The sequence below is a fragment of the Lissotriton helveticus genome, chromosome 8, assembly GCF_964261635.1.
Source record: "Lissotriton helveticus chromosome 8, aLisHel1.1, whole genome shotgun sequence".
Classification (NCBI taxonomy): Eukaryota; Metazoa; Chordata; class Amphibia; order Caudata; family Salamandridae; genus Lissotriton; species Lissotriton helveticus.
In genome coordinates this window covers 939122311-939137058 of record NC_136069.1, presented here as the reverse complement: position 1 = coordinate 939137058, position 14748 = coordinate 939122311, and the positions used below count along the sequence as shown (strand labels likewise).

The 14748-nt window shown below is 44.3% G+C and overlaps 1 protein-coding gene across 3 annotated transcripts in view; it reads left to right on the top strand.

The window, feature by feature from the left end:
• ADGRG7 (adhesion G protein-coupled receptor G7) overlaps positions 1-14748 on the top strand; it is a 1657602-nt gene that overhangs the window by 1425247 nt on the left and 217607 nt on the right. For 2 of the 3 annotated variants that reach the window (XM_078657782.1, XM_078657780.1), the window contains exon 14: positions 5028-5189. The exons of the other annotated variant lie outside the window; for it this stretch is intronic. In XM_078657782.1, the coding sequence (XP_078513908.1) occupies positions 5028-5189 (162 nt within the window). The remainder of the gene's footprint in view (positions 1-5027; positions 5190-14748) is intronic. 3 annotated transcript variants of the gene reach the window in all.

The following is a 14748-nucleotide window of genomic DNA, read 5'->3' as shown; positions in this document are numbered from 1 at the left end:
ATTCCTCCGATGACCCTTACTCCGCTGGACCATCTGAGAGGTTCGGCTATGTCGGAGAAGTCACCACCATAGTCAACGTATTGGCAGTTCTTCATGTTGGCAGTATGTATGCTAGGTTGCAATGGATTATAGATACAGCCAACATTTAAATCGGCCCCTTTGTTTATAAAGTAGGGCCAGTAAAGGAGCTGTTTCGTTGAAACAGGAAAGATCTGGTGCTGGGTTACTATTGCCATTGACCTACCACTACGTGGCAAGGTAAATGCATAACTGTTGTCCTTAATTTCACTGATACTTACCTGCCAAGAGGTGGTGTGTCAGTGTAGCATATGCAATATTATTGTCTGTTAATAGTACCCATCTAGATATACTTACTTACTGCCAATAATGTACTTCAACACTATAGCAATCATCCCAGAACATTTACCATTATGTTTGTGGGAAGTTAGTTAGAGGAGCTGTGCATCTGAAGATGAGGTAGCCTTCTAAAACACAACTCATGCATGGTACTGTCGCAGCCTGCTAGCTGTTAGGCATGTAAGCAATATATTGGAATGGGTTTAATTAAAAAAGCACAACGTGAAACCAAATTTGCAGCTAGGTTTTCTAAAAATATGTATAGATGGTATTCAGAGGTGATTACAAGGACAATATGAAAGGCGTAGTCCTCGGAGAGGGTACCCAGCCTTCATGTCCCCACCTTGACATGTAGCGCAAACGAGGTAACTCTCTGATTTATCAATAAACATGATGCATTTCTGGACAGTGAGGGGGCAAAAACAAGATTGTCAGCCATGTGCTCTACTCTTTTTTAATACATTGTTTCGTGTCCATTTAAGAAAACCCCACTTAATTGACTTTTTTGTCGTGTGTGTTTGTCAGCAGGCAGCTTGTTCTGCTGCCTTTGGCCTTTCCTTTTTTGCTGCAGGCTCATATTTCAAAGCCTTCACTAATGAAACACACAGTTATAGGCAATGGGTTTTGCAGTTATAATGTATCCATATATCCATAACCATGGTACACCCACTTCTCAGCCACATGGATCCAAACGAAGGATTACCGCCTCCTATATGCAATATGAACAGGTTCAGGAACAAAGGGACTGGTTTTATTTTGAGAAACTAGAGGCAATGTTGACTGTGTCGGGGCTTTTGAAGCAATCTGTAACCAAATTGTGACTGACCTTTCGGCCAGTACGAGGAAGGGAGCCAGCAAGCACCATCGCTGGTTTGATGCAAATTGCTCCAAAGCACACAGATCGTTGAAGCTTGCACTCAAGCATTTACCAAGGGACAAGAAGAATATAGCGTATCTAAGGAAGCAATACAAGTTGGCCATTAATTCTAGGAAAGAGACGATTAAAAAACTAGCCTGGGATAACCTACTTAATGTAGACGTCTTAAGGGATAGTAAACAATTCTGGACTATAATAAACCAGCCCTTTTTCTCCGAAACGCCGAACTCAGATATGGACTGTGTGATTTCGGACGAAAAATGGATTAGTCACTTCAGCGCAGTATACGACGGGGAGTGAGTGGACTGTACCCCCAGTCCGTCGGCTGCCTCTGAGACAATCCCCCTGAGTTTCAACAAAGGAGAGGTGGAAAAAGCCATCCACGAAACATCAAAGAATAAAGCACCAGGTCCTGACGGGGTGCCGGCCGATCTCTATAAACATTCCCCTGGTCTTTGGGCAGGTGTTTTGACCAATATATTTAATGCGGCCATCGGTAGCTCCCACCCAACTTCCTGGGCAATTTCCATCATTGTCCCAATCTTCAAGAAAGGCCACCGTGATGACCCAGGTTGTTATAGGCCTATATCCCTCCTGGACTCTGCCGTTAAGATCTTAGGCAGAGTCTTGTTAACTAAGCTGAGGGAGAGTATTGAGAATTGCGGTGGGCTGGCCAATATTCAATACGGGTTCAGGAAGAAGAAAGGAACAATGGAACAGTGTTCCAATTTGCACCTTCTGATCGCTAAGTACACGGTGGCCAAGGAGGGGTCTTTATTTCTAGCATTTATGGACCTCTCCTCGGCCTTCGATCTGGTGAACAGATCTAAGCTTTGGGCCATGCAGTTGAGGATTGGGATAGATGGGGCCCTGGTTAGATTCATGGCCTCTTTACACCAGGATTTGTCCGCCAAGGTCAGGGTCACCAGGGAGGGAAGATGCAGTCCTCATTTTAAGTCCATGCGTGGGGTACGGCAGGGCTGTATATTTGCCCCCCAACTGTTCACCATATATATTAACGGTCTGGGGAGGTTCTTGGAGGAGACGGGGGGATGTTCCGCGTGTAGGAGAAGCTAAGATCCCTGCTCTCCTATACGCGGACGATGCAGTCCTTATAGCCCGTACCGGTAATGCCCTGCAGAGCTTGCTGCATGCATTCGGTACCGTCATGGATGACTTGGATATGAAGGTCAATGCAGGTAAATCCCACACAATGATAGTTGGAGCACATAGGCGCATAGGGATGACCAAAACCTTTAGATGTAAGGGTCAAGAGGTCTCTAGAATGGCTACTTCCCCCTACCTGGGGGTGCTCTTCGACGAGAGGGGGTCGTGGGGCCCAAAGGTTAGGGAAAAAAGCCTATCAGTGGCCAGGTCATCGGCGGCCCTTATGGCCTTCTCAAAAAGATTGGGGGCCAGGCCAATGGAGGCCCTATTGAAGGTCTATAGTTCTAAATGTATCTCAATTGCCATGTATGGTGCCCCAATCTGGGGTTACGCACAGCTCGAGCCTATACAGAGAGAAGAAAACAGGTTCCTACGCTCCTTACTGTCAGTCCCACCATCGACCCCAACCTACTCTATCCACTTGGAGGTGGGCATGGACCACATAACAGATAGGCTTAATTTGGCTCCGCTGATCTTTTGGCTAAGGACGTGGCATAACAAGGAGTTAACCCTGAACCACTCTATAATGGAGGATGTCATGACATTGGAGCACTACAAAAAGATCCCCTGGTTGGATTATTTGAGGAAGTCTTTTGACCGACTAGGGAGACCGGAACTTTTTGAATTTCCTCTATGTATAAGAAACACAGATGTAGTTTTGGTCAAGAGGCAGTTCTTGACTCTTGCAAGATCAACCCGAGAGGAAAAAGATCTCCAGAAGCCCTCGGTGAGGTCTCATTATATATCAACAAGCTCTACTGCCATGGAACCCTATCTTAGTATTGTTACTAGACCTTTTCATAGGTTCCTCTTGACTAAATTCAGATTCAATTTGATTCACTACCATCTGGGAAACTATCAATCCTGGGCTAAGCCAGAGTTAGCCCCTCCCTGTTCCTGTGACAACTCCTCAACTCAGGACACTATGCACTTTGTCATGTTTTGTTCATTGTTTTTAGTGCCCCGAAAGAAATATTTGCTGCCAATTTTAAGGGAGGCTGACTTTACACAAGTCAGACCGTCACTCCTTTACCTACGGTCTATGAGTACTACCCGCATAATATTCTGCATGGGAAGTTTTTTGGCAGCGCGCATTAAAGCCAGCCATGTAATCACTGATAGCACTTAATGAATTCTCATCACTGCTGCTTACATTGACATTTTTGCACAGCACTTTGCTTTTTGCACATATTCCCTTATTAACTGTTTTTATGGATTGTAATCGTAATACTCTTGGATATGTATTTTAAACTTTTAAAACATGATTGTAGTTGAAACAACTTTTGCAATTGTACCTTGGCACTTTGTGTATGGACTGTATGTCTTTTTATGATTTTATCCAAAATTGAATAAAGTACTTTGACTGACTGACTGACTGGTTGGTAGCTTGAGGAGAATGGTTAGCCGAGTATGTGGTGGAAGAAGACAAGTTATAGAAGTAAAACTATGTACTTTGGATTCCTTGATCATGAGACCTGAGTGAGAGTGAGGGAGAAAATGCAATGCTGGGATATGTTAGCGTGACTAGGGTGACCCTTGGGTAAGTATATAATGAGGCTGAGATAAGTGGACGAGGAGCTACTGATAATGTCGGCTTCATGCACCTATGCTGCTTGGGTAAGGTAACTTTAATTCAGATATGTCTTATCCCAGTACCTGCAGAGTGGAGTACCAGCACTCATATCCACTTTAGGTCACTCTGGTGGCTCCTTCTGAGGATGTGATGTAGCATTGTGGCCCTTTTGAGAATGCTCTTCCATGCAACCAAATGCTTCATTATGCTCAGCCCTCAAGGCCATTGTTTTTCAGCACCAGAGTGTTATTTTTTTATTTTAATTATTTTGTGTTTTACATCCACTAACTGTGAGTTGTTCGCCTTGCTTGGCTTCCAAATCTAGATGCCGCCACCTTTTTTTTAAATTTCCTTGAATAAAGCTGTGAAACTGAGCACTACAGGCCATTCCGTGACCAGCAATACAGGTATTCTAATCCTGTTTCATTCCACCCCATAGATATATTATTACCTGGTCTTCAATAAATCACTATGGGATGGCAGTAATGGCTGAAATACAAATCCCCAAGAAGAACCAGTTCAATGTCAGACAGCAGGGCCCAGTGTATGCGTCCCTAATGATTTGTGTAATGTCAGCTACACATCTGCATTTGTCATAATACCTAATGCTTTTCGTACACCCACCACCATTCTGTAAAGGTACCTTTAATAAATGCCAGTTGGTTACTTTTGAGGCCATATTGGGATTGTGGCGTTTGAATTGTATACATTTTCTCCCTGAGAGTGAGATGATCTTTTGGAAGATTCGTTTCTGATATCGTAAGGGCTGATGGCTGCCCACTCAACAAAGTGTCACAAGGCTCAGTCTTTGAGATTTGTTAGGCACACTGTATACAGGTTGGTTGGAGACTCTGTTCATGAGGCACCCTTCGTCTTGCCGATCGGATCTCTTGTTTTTGCGACCATACCACTAGGTGAGTAAATGGGATGGCGACTGTCTTGTGTCGTGGGCAATAGTGTTTCTCTTTTCTCCTTTAATGGTCTCATACAAAGAACACTGTGTTTTCTGACGACTTAAACAGTAATTTTGCAATGTGTTTTATTGCTTTTTAGCTGCTGGCTTGCTGCACTGAACGAAGATCGAAAATTTGATGTAAACAGACCGTTGCTCTGGGCATTCCTCTTGCCTATTGGACTCATCCTCATCTTCAATATTATTATCTTTATGTCCATCTCTATTCTCGTGATATGCACTGACAAAAACAAACCGCAAAGGTAATGAAAGTAAGGAACCAAAGAAACTAAAATTGATTTTGTGGCAAGAAGGTAAAGGTAGTTTGCTTTAACTTAAATGTTGTTTTGCAAGGGGATAAACAAAGTAAGGCTATATACTCCGTCTCACTTTGCATCACCATAGAGCATGAGAGTCCTATTTATGGCCAAGTAAGTCATATCCCTCTAGATTATCAGGAGTGATTGGCTATGTGAATGATTCAGCCTCATTCAAATTCATTGTACCTTTATCTTGCTTGACGCTGTCTCCTACTGCCTTTGTAGTTCAGGCCCTGTGGTCTGGCTGGCATTTTACAGTTCTCCCTTCGGCTTCATATACAGTGCCCTAAAACAGATAAATGAGTTGTTTTTTTATATGTAGGATACTTGACATTTTGATAAATAAGCAGTAAGTGTGTGTATATGTCTATGGGTGTGTGCGTGTGTGTTTGTGTATGTGTGTGTGTATATATATATATATATATATATATATATATATATATATATATACAAGACCATGAGCAAGACTCACAGCAGTTGCTCCAGCTTCGTGAGAGTGGAACTCATGATTTAATGTTCGCTCCAAAGTAACTTGCTGAGCACTCACGGGGTACTCAGCAAGTTCCTTTGGAGCGAACACATACATATATATTGACCGAAAAAAAACAGAGGTTTCAGGGACTTTCTAGTTCGTTGGACATTTCACTCAAACAAAACCAGAGAAATTCCGCAGTTATAGTTAGTTGAGCTAAATATGACTCGCGCTCCTGCAATGCACTGCTAAGATCATATATTACATCACTTATGACATGGTCAGTGATATCACTGATGACATCATCCAGTGACTGTGTATTTCTGTAAAGTTTAAATATGATATATATATATATATATATATATATATAGGCCAAGGTGAATTGAAGTATGAGTGGGTGTATGACTGAATGGATGATTTAATAGATGTATGACTGACTTTATAAGTGAGTGATTAAATGTGTCTAAATGCCTGGGTTAGTGACTAAACTATATGAATGTCTGTATCAATCTGTCTGTTGGTGTGTAAGCGGTTGCATGGGTTTGTGAGTAACTACTTGAGTGTCTATATACTAGTTATTGATTGCTTGTCTGAGTATCTGTATGGGTGCCTTAGTTTCTGTGTGGATGTTTGAGGTGTGTGTGTCTCACTGCATGGATGTGTGAGTGGGTAATTTACTGGGTGTATGGGTTCAAGAGAGCATCTGTGAGGGGCTGTATGGGTGGATGAGCATGTGTATGGCTGTGTTGGTGAGTGAATGGATGTTTCAGTGGTACATGTGTGAGTAACTACATATGTGAAAGGCAGTATATGTGAGTGTTGGAGTATATTAATGACTATATGTGAGAGTGAGTGATTGTGAAAGTGACTGTGGATGAGCGTGTGCTTGTGTCAGTGATTGTATAAGAGAGTAAGTATATGTAGTATCTGTGTGAATAAGTGCAGTAGTGTGTATATAACTGTATAGGTGAGTAATTGGGGTGGTGATTGATTCTTTGCATGACTAACTATCTGTGTAAGTAACTCTATGAGTGAGTGGTGGTGTGTGAGTGTCTGTATAGGTGTATGAGTGCTTATGATAGTGGCAGTATTAATGAGTGACTGCATGTATGAGTGACTGTATGGGTGAGTGAGTGGATGTGTGTGTAGACGTAGGAATCAGTGAGTGGGTATATAGTAACTGATATTGGTGTGTCTATGATTTCGAGAATGGCAGTCTGTATTTTAGAGTGGGTGTATCAAAGGTTATATTAGGCTGTGAGGAGGTGCATCATAGGATCACGTGGATGATGTCATCAGTGATGTCATTTAAGATATCATCAGTGATGTCACTGACCATGTCATGAGTGATGTAATATGTGATGTCATCAGCAGTGCATTGCGGGGGCGCGAGTTATACTTAGCTCAACTCACTATAACGGACACATTTCTATGGTTTTGTATGAGTGATATGGCAACTAACTAGAACGTCCCTGAAACCTGTGTTTTTTCAGTGAATTTCTATGTTTTTTTAATGCTAATTTCTAACTATAACGTCCCTGAAACCTATGTTTTTTTCTGTGAATTTCAAAGGTTTTTAAATGATATTTTCTAACTTTAATGTCCCAGAAACCTATGTTTTTCAAATGCTAATTTCTAACTATGCCTACAGAGGTAGGACATGTGCAAAAAGAGGAAAAAAGGCACCGAAAAAAGCAAGAGAAATGCAGAAAGAGGCAACAGAAGTCCAGTAAGATGAAGAAAAGTGCAGAAAGAAGCAAGCGACATGCAGAAAGAACCAATAGAGGTGCAGAAAGAGGCCTTGTTGCAAAGTCATCCTGTACCCCCAACTTTTTGCTGACTGATACTGGTGGTAACTGACTCTGACTAATCAGGCCCGGAGCCAGTGCTATGCTGAAAGACACTTAGGATACAGTAAAAACACCTACATACACTAGGGTACTCTATGGGTTGAGGTACCCCTTTGATTGGCATGACCTCTCCTGTAAGGCCCTTGTACATAATAGGGCAGGGGGTTAAAACTACCTCTAACTCAGAAGTGCAGAAAGAGGCAAGAGAAGTGTAGAAAGAAGCAACAGTGGTGCCGAAAGAGGCAAGAGAGGTGCAGAAAGAAGCACCTGAAGTGCAGAAAGAAGCAAGAGCAGTACAGAAAGAACCAACAAATGTGCAAAAAGAGGCAAGAGGGGTACAGAAAAGTTGGGAAAGGTGCACAAAGAGGCAAGAGAGGTACAGAAACAGGCAGGAGGAGTACAGAAAGAAGGAAGAGAAGTGCAGAAAGAAGCAAGAAAATTGCTGAAAGTAGCAAAAGAGTTGTAGAAAGAAGCAAGAGAAGTACAAATAGAGGCAAGTGAGGTGCAGAAACATGCAAGAGGAGTGCAGAAAGAACCAACAGAGGTGCTGAAAGAGGTGTGAAGGGTACAGAAAGAGGCAAGAGAAGTGCAGAAAGAAGCAACAGAGGTACAGAAAGAGGCAAGAGTGGTGCAAAAAGAGGCAAGAGGGGTGCAGAAAGAGGTAGGAGAGGTGAACAAAGAGGCAAGAGAGATACAGAAAGAGATACGAAGGAGATGCAGAAAGAAGAAAGAAGTGCAGAAAGAGGCAAGTAAGATGCAGAAAGAAGCAAGAGCAGTGCAAAAAGTACCAAGAGTGGTGCAGAAAGAGGCAAGAGATCTGCAGAAAAAAGCAACAGAGGTGCTGAAAGAGGCAAGTGAGGCGCAGAAAGGGGCGCAAGAGATCTGCAGAAAAAGGTAACAGGTGTTGAAAGAGGCAAGTGATGTGCAGAAAGAAGCAAGAGAGGTGCAGAAATAAGGAAGAGAAGCACAGAAAGAAGCAGCAATGTTGCTGAAAGAGGCACAAAGGGTGCAGAAAGAGGCAAGAGAAGTGCAGAAAGAAGCAACAGATGTACGGAAAGAGGCAAGAATTGTGCAGAAAGAGGGAACAGGGTGCAGAGAGAGGCAAGAGAGGTGCAGAAAGAGTGAAGAGGGGTACAGAAAGAGGCAGGAGATCTGCAGAAAAACGCAACAGAGGTGCTGAAACAGGCAAGTGAGGTGCGGAAGGAGGCAAGAGATCTGCAGAAAAAAGCGAGAGGTGCTGAAAAAGGCAAGTCGGCTGCAGAAAGAAGCAGACGGGGTGCAGAAAGAGGCAATAGAAGCACAGAAAGAAGCATCAGAAGGTGCAGAAAGAGGCAAGAGGAGTACAGAAAGAAGAGAGAATGCAGAAAGAATCAACAGAGGTGCAGAAGGAGGCACAATGGGTGCAGAAAGAAGGAAGATAAGTGCGGAAAGAAACACCAGGTGCTGGAAGAGGCACAAAGGGTGCAGAAAAAGGCAAGATAAGTGCAGAAGTAGGTACTAGGGTACAGAAACAAGGACGAGAAGTGCAGAAAGAAGCAACAGAGGTTTTGAAAGAGGCACAAAGAGTGCAGAAGAAGGTAAGAGAAGTGCAGAAGTAGGCACAAGGGGTGCAGAAAGAAGGACGAGAAGTGCAGAAAGAAGCAACAGAGGTTCGGAAAGTGGTAAAAAGAGTAGAAGAAGGCAAGAGAAGTGCAGAAGTAGGCACAAGGGGTGCAGAAAGAAGGAAGAGAAATTCAGAAAGAAGCAACAGGTACAGAAAGAGGCAAGAGTGATACAAAAAGAGGCAAGAGGGGTTCATAAAGAAGCAAGTGAAGTGCAGAAAGAGGCAAGAGTGGCACAGAAAGAGACAGGAGGGTGTAGAAAGAAGAAAGAGAAGTGCAGAAAGAGGCAAGTAAGATGCACAAAGAAGTAAGAGCAGTGTAGAAAGTACCAAGAGAAGTGCAGAAAGAGGCAAGAGATCTGAAGGCAATAGCAACTGAGGTGCTAAAATAGGCAAGTGAGGTGCAGAAAGGCAAGAGATCTGCAGAAAAAAGCAACATAGGTGCTAAAAGAGGCAAGTGAGGTACAGAAAGAAGCGTGAGAGGTGCAAAAAGAGGCAAGAGGGGAACAGAAAGAGGTAGGAGAGGTGCACAAAGAGTCAAGAGAGGTACAGAAAGAAACAGGAAGGGTGCAGAGAGAAGGAATAGAAGTACAGAAAGAAGAGATACAAATGCAGAAAGAAGCAACAGAAGAGCAGAAGGAGGCATGAGGGGTGTAGAAAGAAGGAAGAGGAGTGCAGAAGCAAACAACAGATGTGCTAGAAGAGGCATGAAGGATGCAGAAAGAGGCAAGAAAAGTGCAGAAGTAGGCACAAGTGGTGCAGAAAGAAGGAAGAGAAGTGCAGAAAGAAGCAACAGAGGTGCTGAAAGAGGCAAGAGTGGTGCAGAAAGAGGGAAGACGGGTGTGGAAAGAGGCAAGAGAGTTGCATAAACAGGCATAAGAAGTACAGAAAGAGGCTGGATGTATGACGTTACAACGCAGGCTATTACAACGCCTGCCTTTACAACACGGTTTTTACATCGCATACCATTACAACGCATTGCGCTTTTGGGTGCTGGATAGTGAATAGTTTAATTTACTATTCCAACTCCAGTCCCCGTGGACACTAGGGAAGGTTATTGGATAGTAAATTAACCTATTCCCTATCCTAGAGCGCCCCCCAGCGCAATGCGTTGTAATGGTTTGCGTTGTAATGACCGCATTGTAATGGTAGTGCGTTGTAAAAGTTTCGTTGTAAGTGATGTTTACCAAAGAGGCTAGAGAATTGCTGAAAGAAGCAACAAAGGTGTAGAAAGAAGCAAGAAAATGCGGAAAGAGGCAAGTGAGATGCAGAAACAGGCAAGAAACGTACAAAAAGAGGGAAGACGAGTGCAGAAAGAGACAACAGGGGTGCAGAGAAAAGAAAGGCATGCAGAAAGAAGCATGAAAGTGTAGAATGAAGCAACAGGGTTGCAGAAAGAGGCAAGAGAGGTGCAGAAAGAGGCAAGATCATTGCTGATAGAAGCACTAAAGGTGTAGAAAGAAGCAAGAAAAGTGCAGAAAGAGGCAAGTGAGATGCCGAAACAGGCAAGAAAGGAACAGAAAGAGGGAAGGAATGTACAGAAAGAAACAACAGGGGTAAAGAAAGAAGCAACACAGCTGCAGAAAAAAGCCTGGAAAGTGCAGATTGAAGCAACAGGCGTGCAGAAAAAGTCAAGAGAAGTGCAGAAAGAGGCAACAGATATGCAGAAGGAGGCAAGAGAACTGCAGAAATAGGCAAGAGAGTTGCAGAAACAGGTAAAAGAGGTACAGAAAGAGGGAACAGAGGTGCGGACAGTGGCAAGAGAGATACAGAAACAGGTAAAAGGGGTGTAGAAAGGCAAGGATGGTGCAGAAAGAAGCAAGAACAGTGCAAAAGAACCAACAGGTGTAAAAAGAAGCAAGTGAGGTACAGAAGGAGGCAAGTGAACTGCAGAAAGGCAAGAGAGTTGCAAACACAGGCAACAGGGATGCAGAATGAAGTAACAGGTTGACAGACTGAGGCAAGAGAGGGGCAAAAAGAGGGAAGAGGGATGCAGAAAAAGGCAAGAGGGATGCTGAAATGTGAACAGAGGTGCAGGAAGAAGCCAGAGCAGTGCAGAAAGAACCAACAGAGGTGAAGAAAGAGGCAAAAGGGCTACTGAAAGAGTCAAGTGAAGTGCAGAACAAAGAAAAAGAAGTGCAGAAAGAACCAACAGTGGTGAAAAAAGAGGCAAGATGGGTTCAGAACGGGGTAGGGAAGGTGCGCAAAGAGGCAAGGGGGTATTAAATGAGGCAGGAGGGGTGCAGAAAGAGGAAGAAAACTGCAGAAAGAAGCAAGAGAGGTGCAGAAGGAAGCAAGTGAAATGCAGAAAAATGCAAGAGTAGTGCAGAAAGAACCAACAGAGTTGCAAAAAGAGGCAAGGGGGTTGCAAAAAGAGGTTAGGAGAGGTGCACAAAGAGGCAAGAGAGGTACAGAAAGAGGCAGGAGGGGTGCAGAAAGAAGAAGAGAACTGATGAAAGAAGCAATAGGGGTGGTGTAAGAGGCACGACAGGTGAAGAAAGAAGGGACAGAGGTACAGAAAGAGCCAAGAGTCGTGCAGAAAGAGGGAAGAGAGTTGCAGAAAGAGGAAAGAGGGGTGCAGAAACAGGCAAAAAGGGTACAGAAAGAAGCAAGTAAGGCACAGAAAGAGGCAAGAGAGGTGCAGAAAGAGGCAAGTGAGTTACATAAAGAGGCAAGTGAAGTGTAGAAGGAGGCAAGATAAGTCCAGAAAGAAGCAACAGAAGTGCAGAAATAGGGAAGAGGGGTGGAGAGAGAGGCAAGAGAGGTGCAGAAAAAAGCAAGACCAGTCCAGAAAGAAACAAAAGAAGTGCAGAAAGAAGGAACAGAGGTGCAGAAAGAGGGGAAAATGTGCAGAAAGATGTAAGAGGATACAGAAAAAGGCAAGAGATGCAGAAACAGGGAAGAAGGGTGCAGAAAGAGGTAAGAGGGGTACAGAAAGAATTAATGTATTTATTTATAAAGTTTTATATAGCGCAAACGTAATCCTGACGGATATTAGAGCGCTTTACACTTGAGGGAATGAGGTAACATAACAGTACGAGAGTCAAATAGGGAACATATAAAAGCAATACAAATGAGGTACAGAAAGAGGCAACAGACTTGCAGAAAGAAGCAAGAGAGGTACAGAAAGTAGAAGAGATTTGCAGAAAGAGGCAAGAGAAGTGCAGAAAAAGAAAGAAATGTGCAGAAAGAAGCAACAGAAATCAGAAAGAGGCAAGAGAGGTGCAGAAGGAAGCAAGAGTGGCTTCTACACCATTAGTACCAATTTAACACCCACATTTAGCAATAAGTAACATGTGACCATTCTAGGTTTGCAAAGGGCCTTCCACAATACTGTAGCACTTGTCGCTGCATTTTTGGTAACATTTGAGCTAGAAACAAGGCTTTTTTTGTTCAAATATGCAGATTAGGGAGCAGATGATGAATTATGTGGCTAATGTGGAAAATGTATAACTATGCGAAAGTCGGTGCAGCCAACCAGTTGCATAATTCCAGTGGCCCTGCTCATACCTCTGACTAGGTCCAAAGTGCTCCTCAGTGGTTCCTTCTTTTTTGTCTCACTGAGTTCATAGTTCAGCTTCTATGGAAACGAGGAAGACTAAACCTGATGTTACCACTCCACAACACAGACTACCATACCACATAATTAATCTCTATAATACATAATCCCACTCTACATAATTCATATACACTAAATACCACATACTTTCTATCCACATAATTTCACTGCACAACCTACCACATAATTCCACCACACACAACGTACTTCCACTCCACTCCAAAAAACATTAGTAAAAAATGTTTACATTTGCAACGCCAATAGCTCTAACTCTCGCAAATGGGAAACTTATTACATTGCAAGCACTTCTTTAACTAGTAGTCGCATTTGCAGAGTGGTGGAGAAAGAGTGCTGGGCCTCCAACCAGCGCTCAGGAATTCTGCTCCCTAGGACTTACAGGAGGTACCAGGAGGGTTTCTTGACCCCCAAAGTCCCTCTTGAGTAAATCAGACTTCATCCCCCATCCTGTAGTCTGCAAGGAGGTGCGTTTGCAGAGTGGTGGAAAAAGGGGGCCATGGTCTCCGGAGACGTCTTAGCAATCCCACTGTGTGGGACTTACTGGAGGTAACAAGAGGGATAGTTGCCTCCCAAGGACATCCTTGGGGGCCAACTACCCCTCCTATTACCTCCAGTAAGTCCCATAGAGCAGGATTGCTAAGTTCTCATAGCAGGCCTCGCCCCTTTGCCCACCACTCTGCAAACGCGCTCCCTAGCACGCTCTTGAATGGGGATTGAAGTCCCCTTCGCTGCTGGTGGTCCTTTAGGGGCCAACTAGCCTACCTCTTACCTCCAGTAAGCCCCACACAGTGGGATTGCTGAGAGATGGACACAGGCCATGCCCTCTTTGTACCCCACTCTGCAAATGTGCCTCCTGGTGCGCTCTTGGTTGAGGGATGAAGTCCCCTTTCCTCCTGAGGGTCCCTGGGGGCCAACTAGCATTCTTGTTACCTCCAGTAAGCCCCATACAGCTAGATTGCTCGACAAGCGTAATGTGCTGCACCAGAGTTTGTATGATGCCTGGTGACCTTGGCCCCCGCGCTCAATGCACTCCGGAGTTCTCGTCAACTGAGTTGAGGGTCACGAAGAGGGGAGGGATGGGTGGGATCGGGTTCTGCAAGTCCAGGTAGGGGGAGGTTTGCTGTGGGCGGGGGGAGGTGAAGTTCAGTAGTTATCTGTTGCACAGGGTTGAGGGGGGGAAAGTTTTGGGACAACATCTGCACACACTACCCGCGCCGGGACTGAGCCAGGAACTGCCACCAGTATGAAAAGAAACTAGGAGTGATGGCTAGTACAAGTGAGGAGAATAATAATGTGGAGGCCGAGGCGCTGAGAGCCCTCACATGGAATGTAAGGGGCCTGAATGAACACCGTAAGCTTAGAAAGGTTTTAAGCTATTTACAGCGACAGAACGTGGATTTAGCACTCTTACAGGAAACACATCTACCACTCACGAACAGAATGCTCCTTAGTAGGGGGTTAGTGGGCAATACCACAGCCACTAGGTTTACAACACACTCCAGGGGAGTCTTGACCTGGGTTAACCCTAGATCGAAGTTAACTCTGACTCTGCTTAAGGCAGATACCGATGGCCGCTTTGTAATATCTAGATGCACAGGGAAGGGATATGATCTCATTGCTGTCAATATTTATGGCCCAAATTACGACACCCCAGACTTTTATAGTAACCTAGCACAAATATGCCGCACTTACGCAACTACACAGGTGCTTTGGGGAGGGGATCTTAACCTGGTGCTAAACCCAGCGCTGGACAGGTCAGCAGGCCTGCCACGCAGACCCTCGGCGGCCGCGTTAACACTGCAGGCAGAACTTCTAACCCTAGATCTAGAGGACATATGGAGGCAAAGGCATGCAACACAGGGGGGTACACACACTACTCCGCCTACCACGATATACACACCAGGATTGACTATTGGCTGGCGTCTACCTTCATAATGGGGCGCGTCAGGGCCTGTTCGATACTACTGCGCACTCTCTCAGATCACTCACCGGTACTGCTAGTG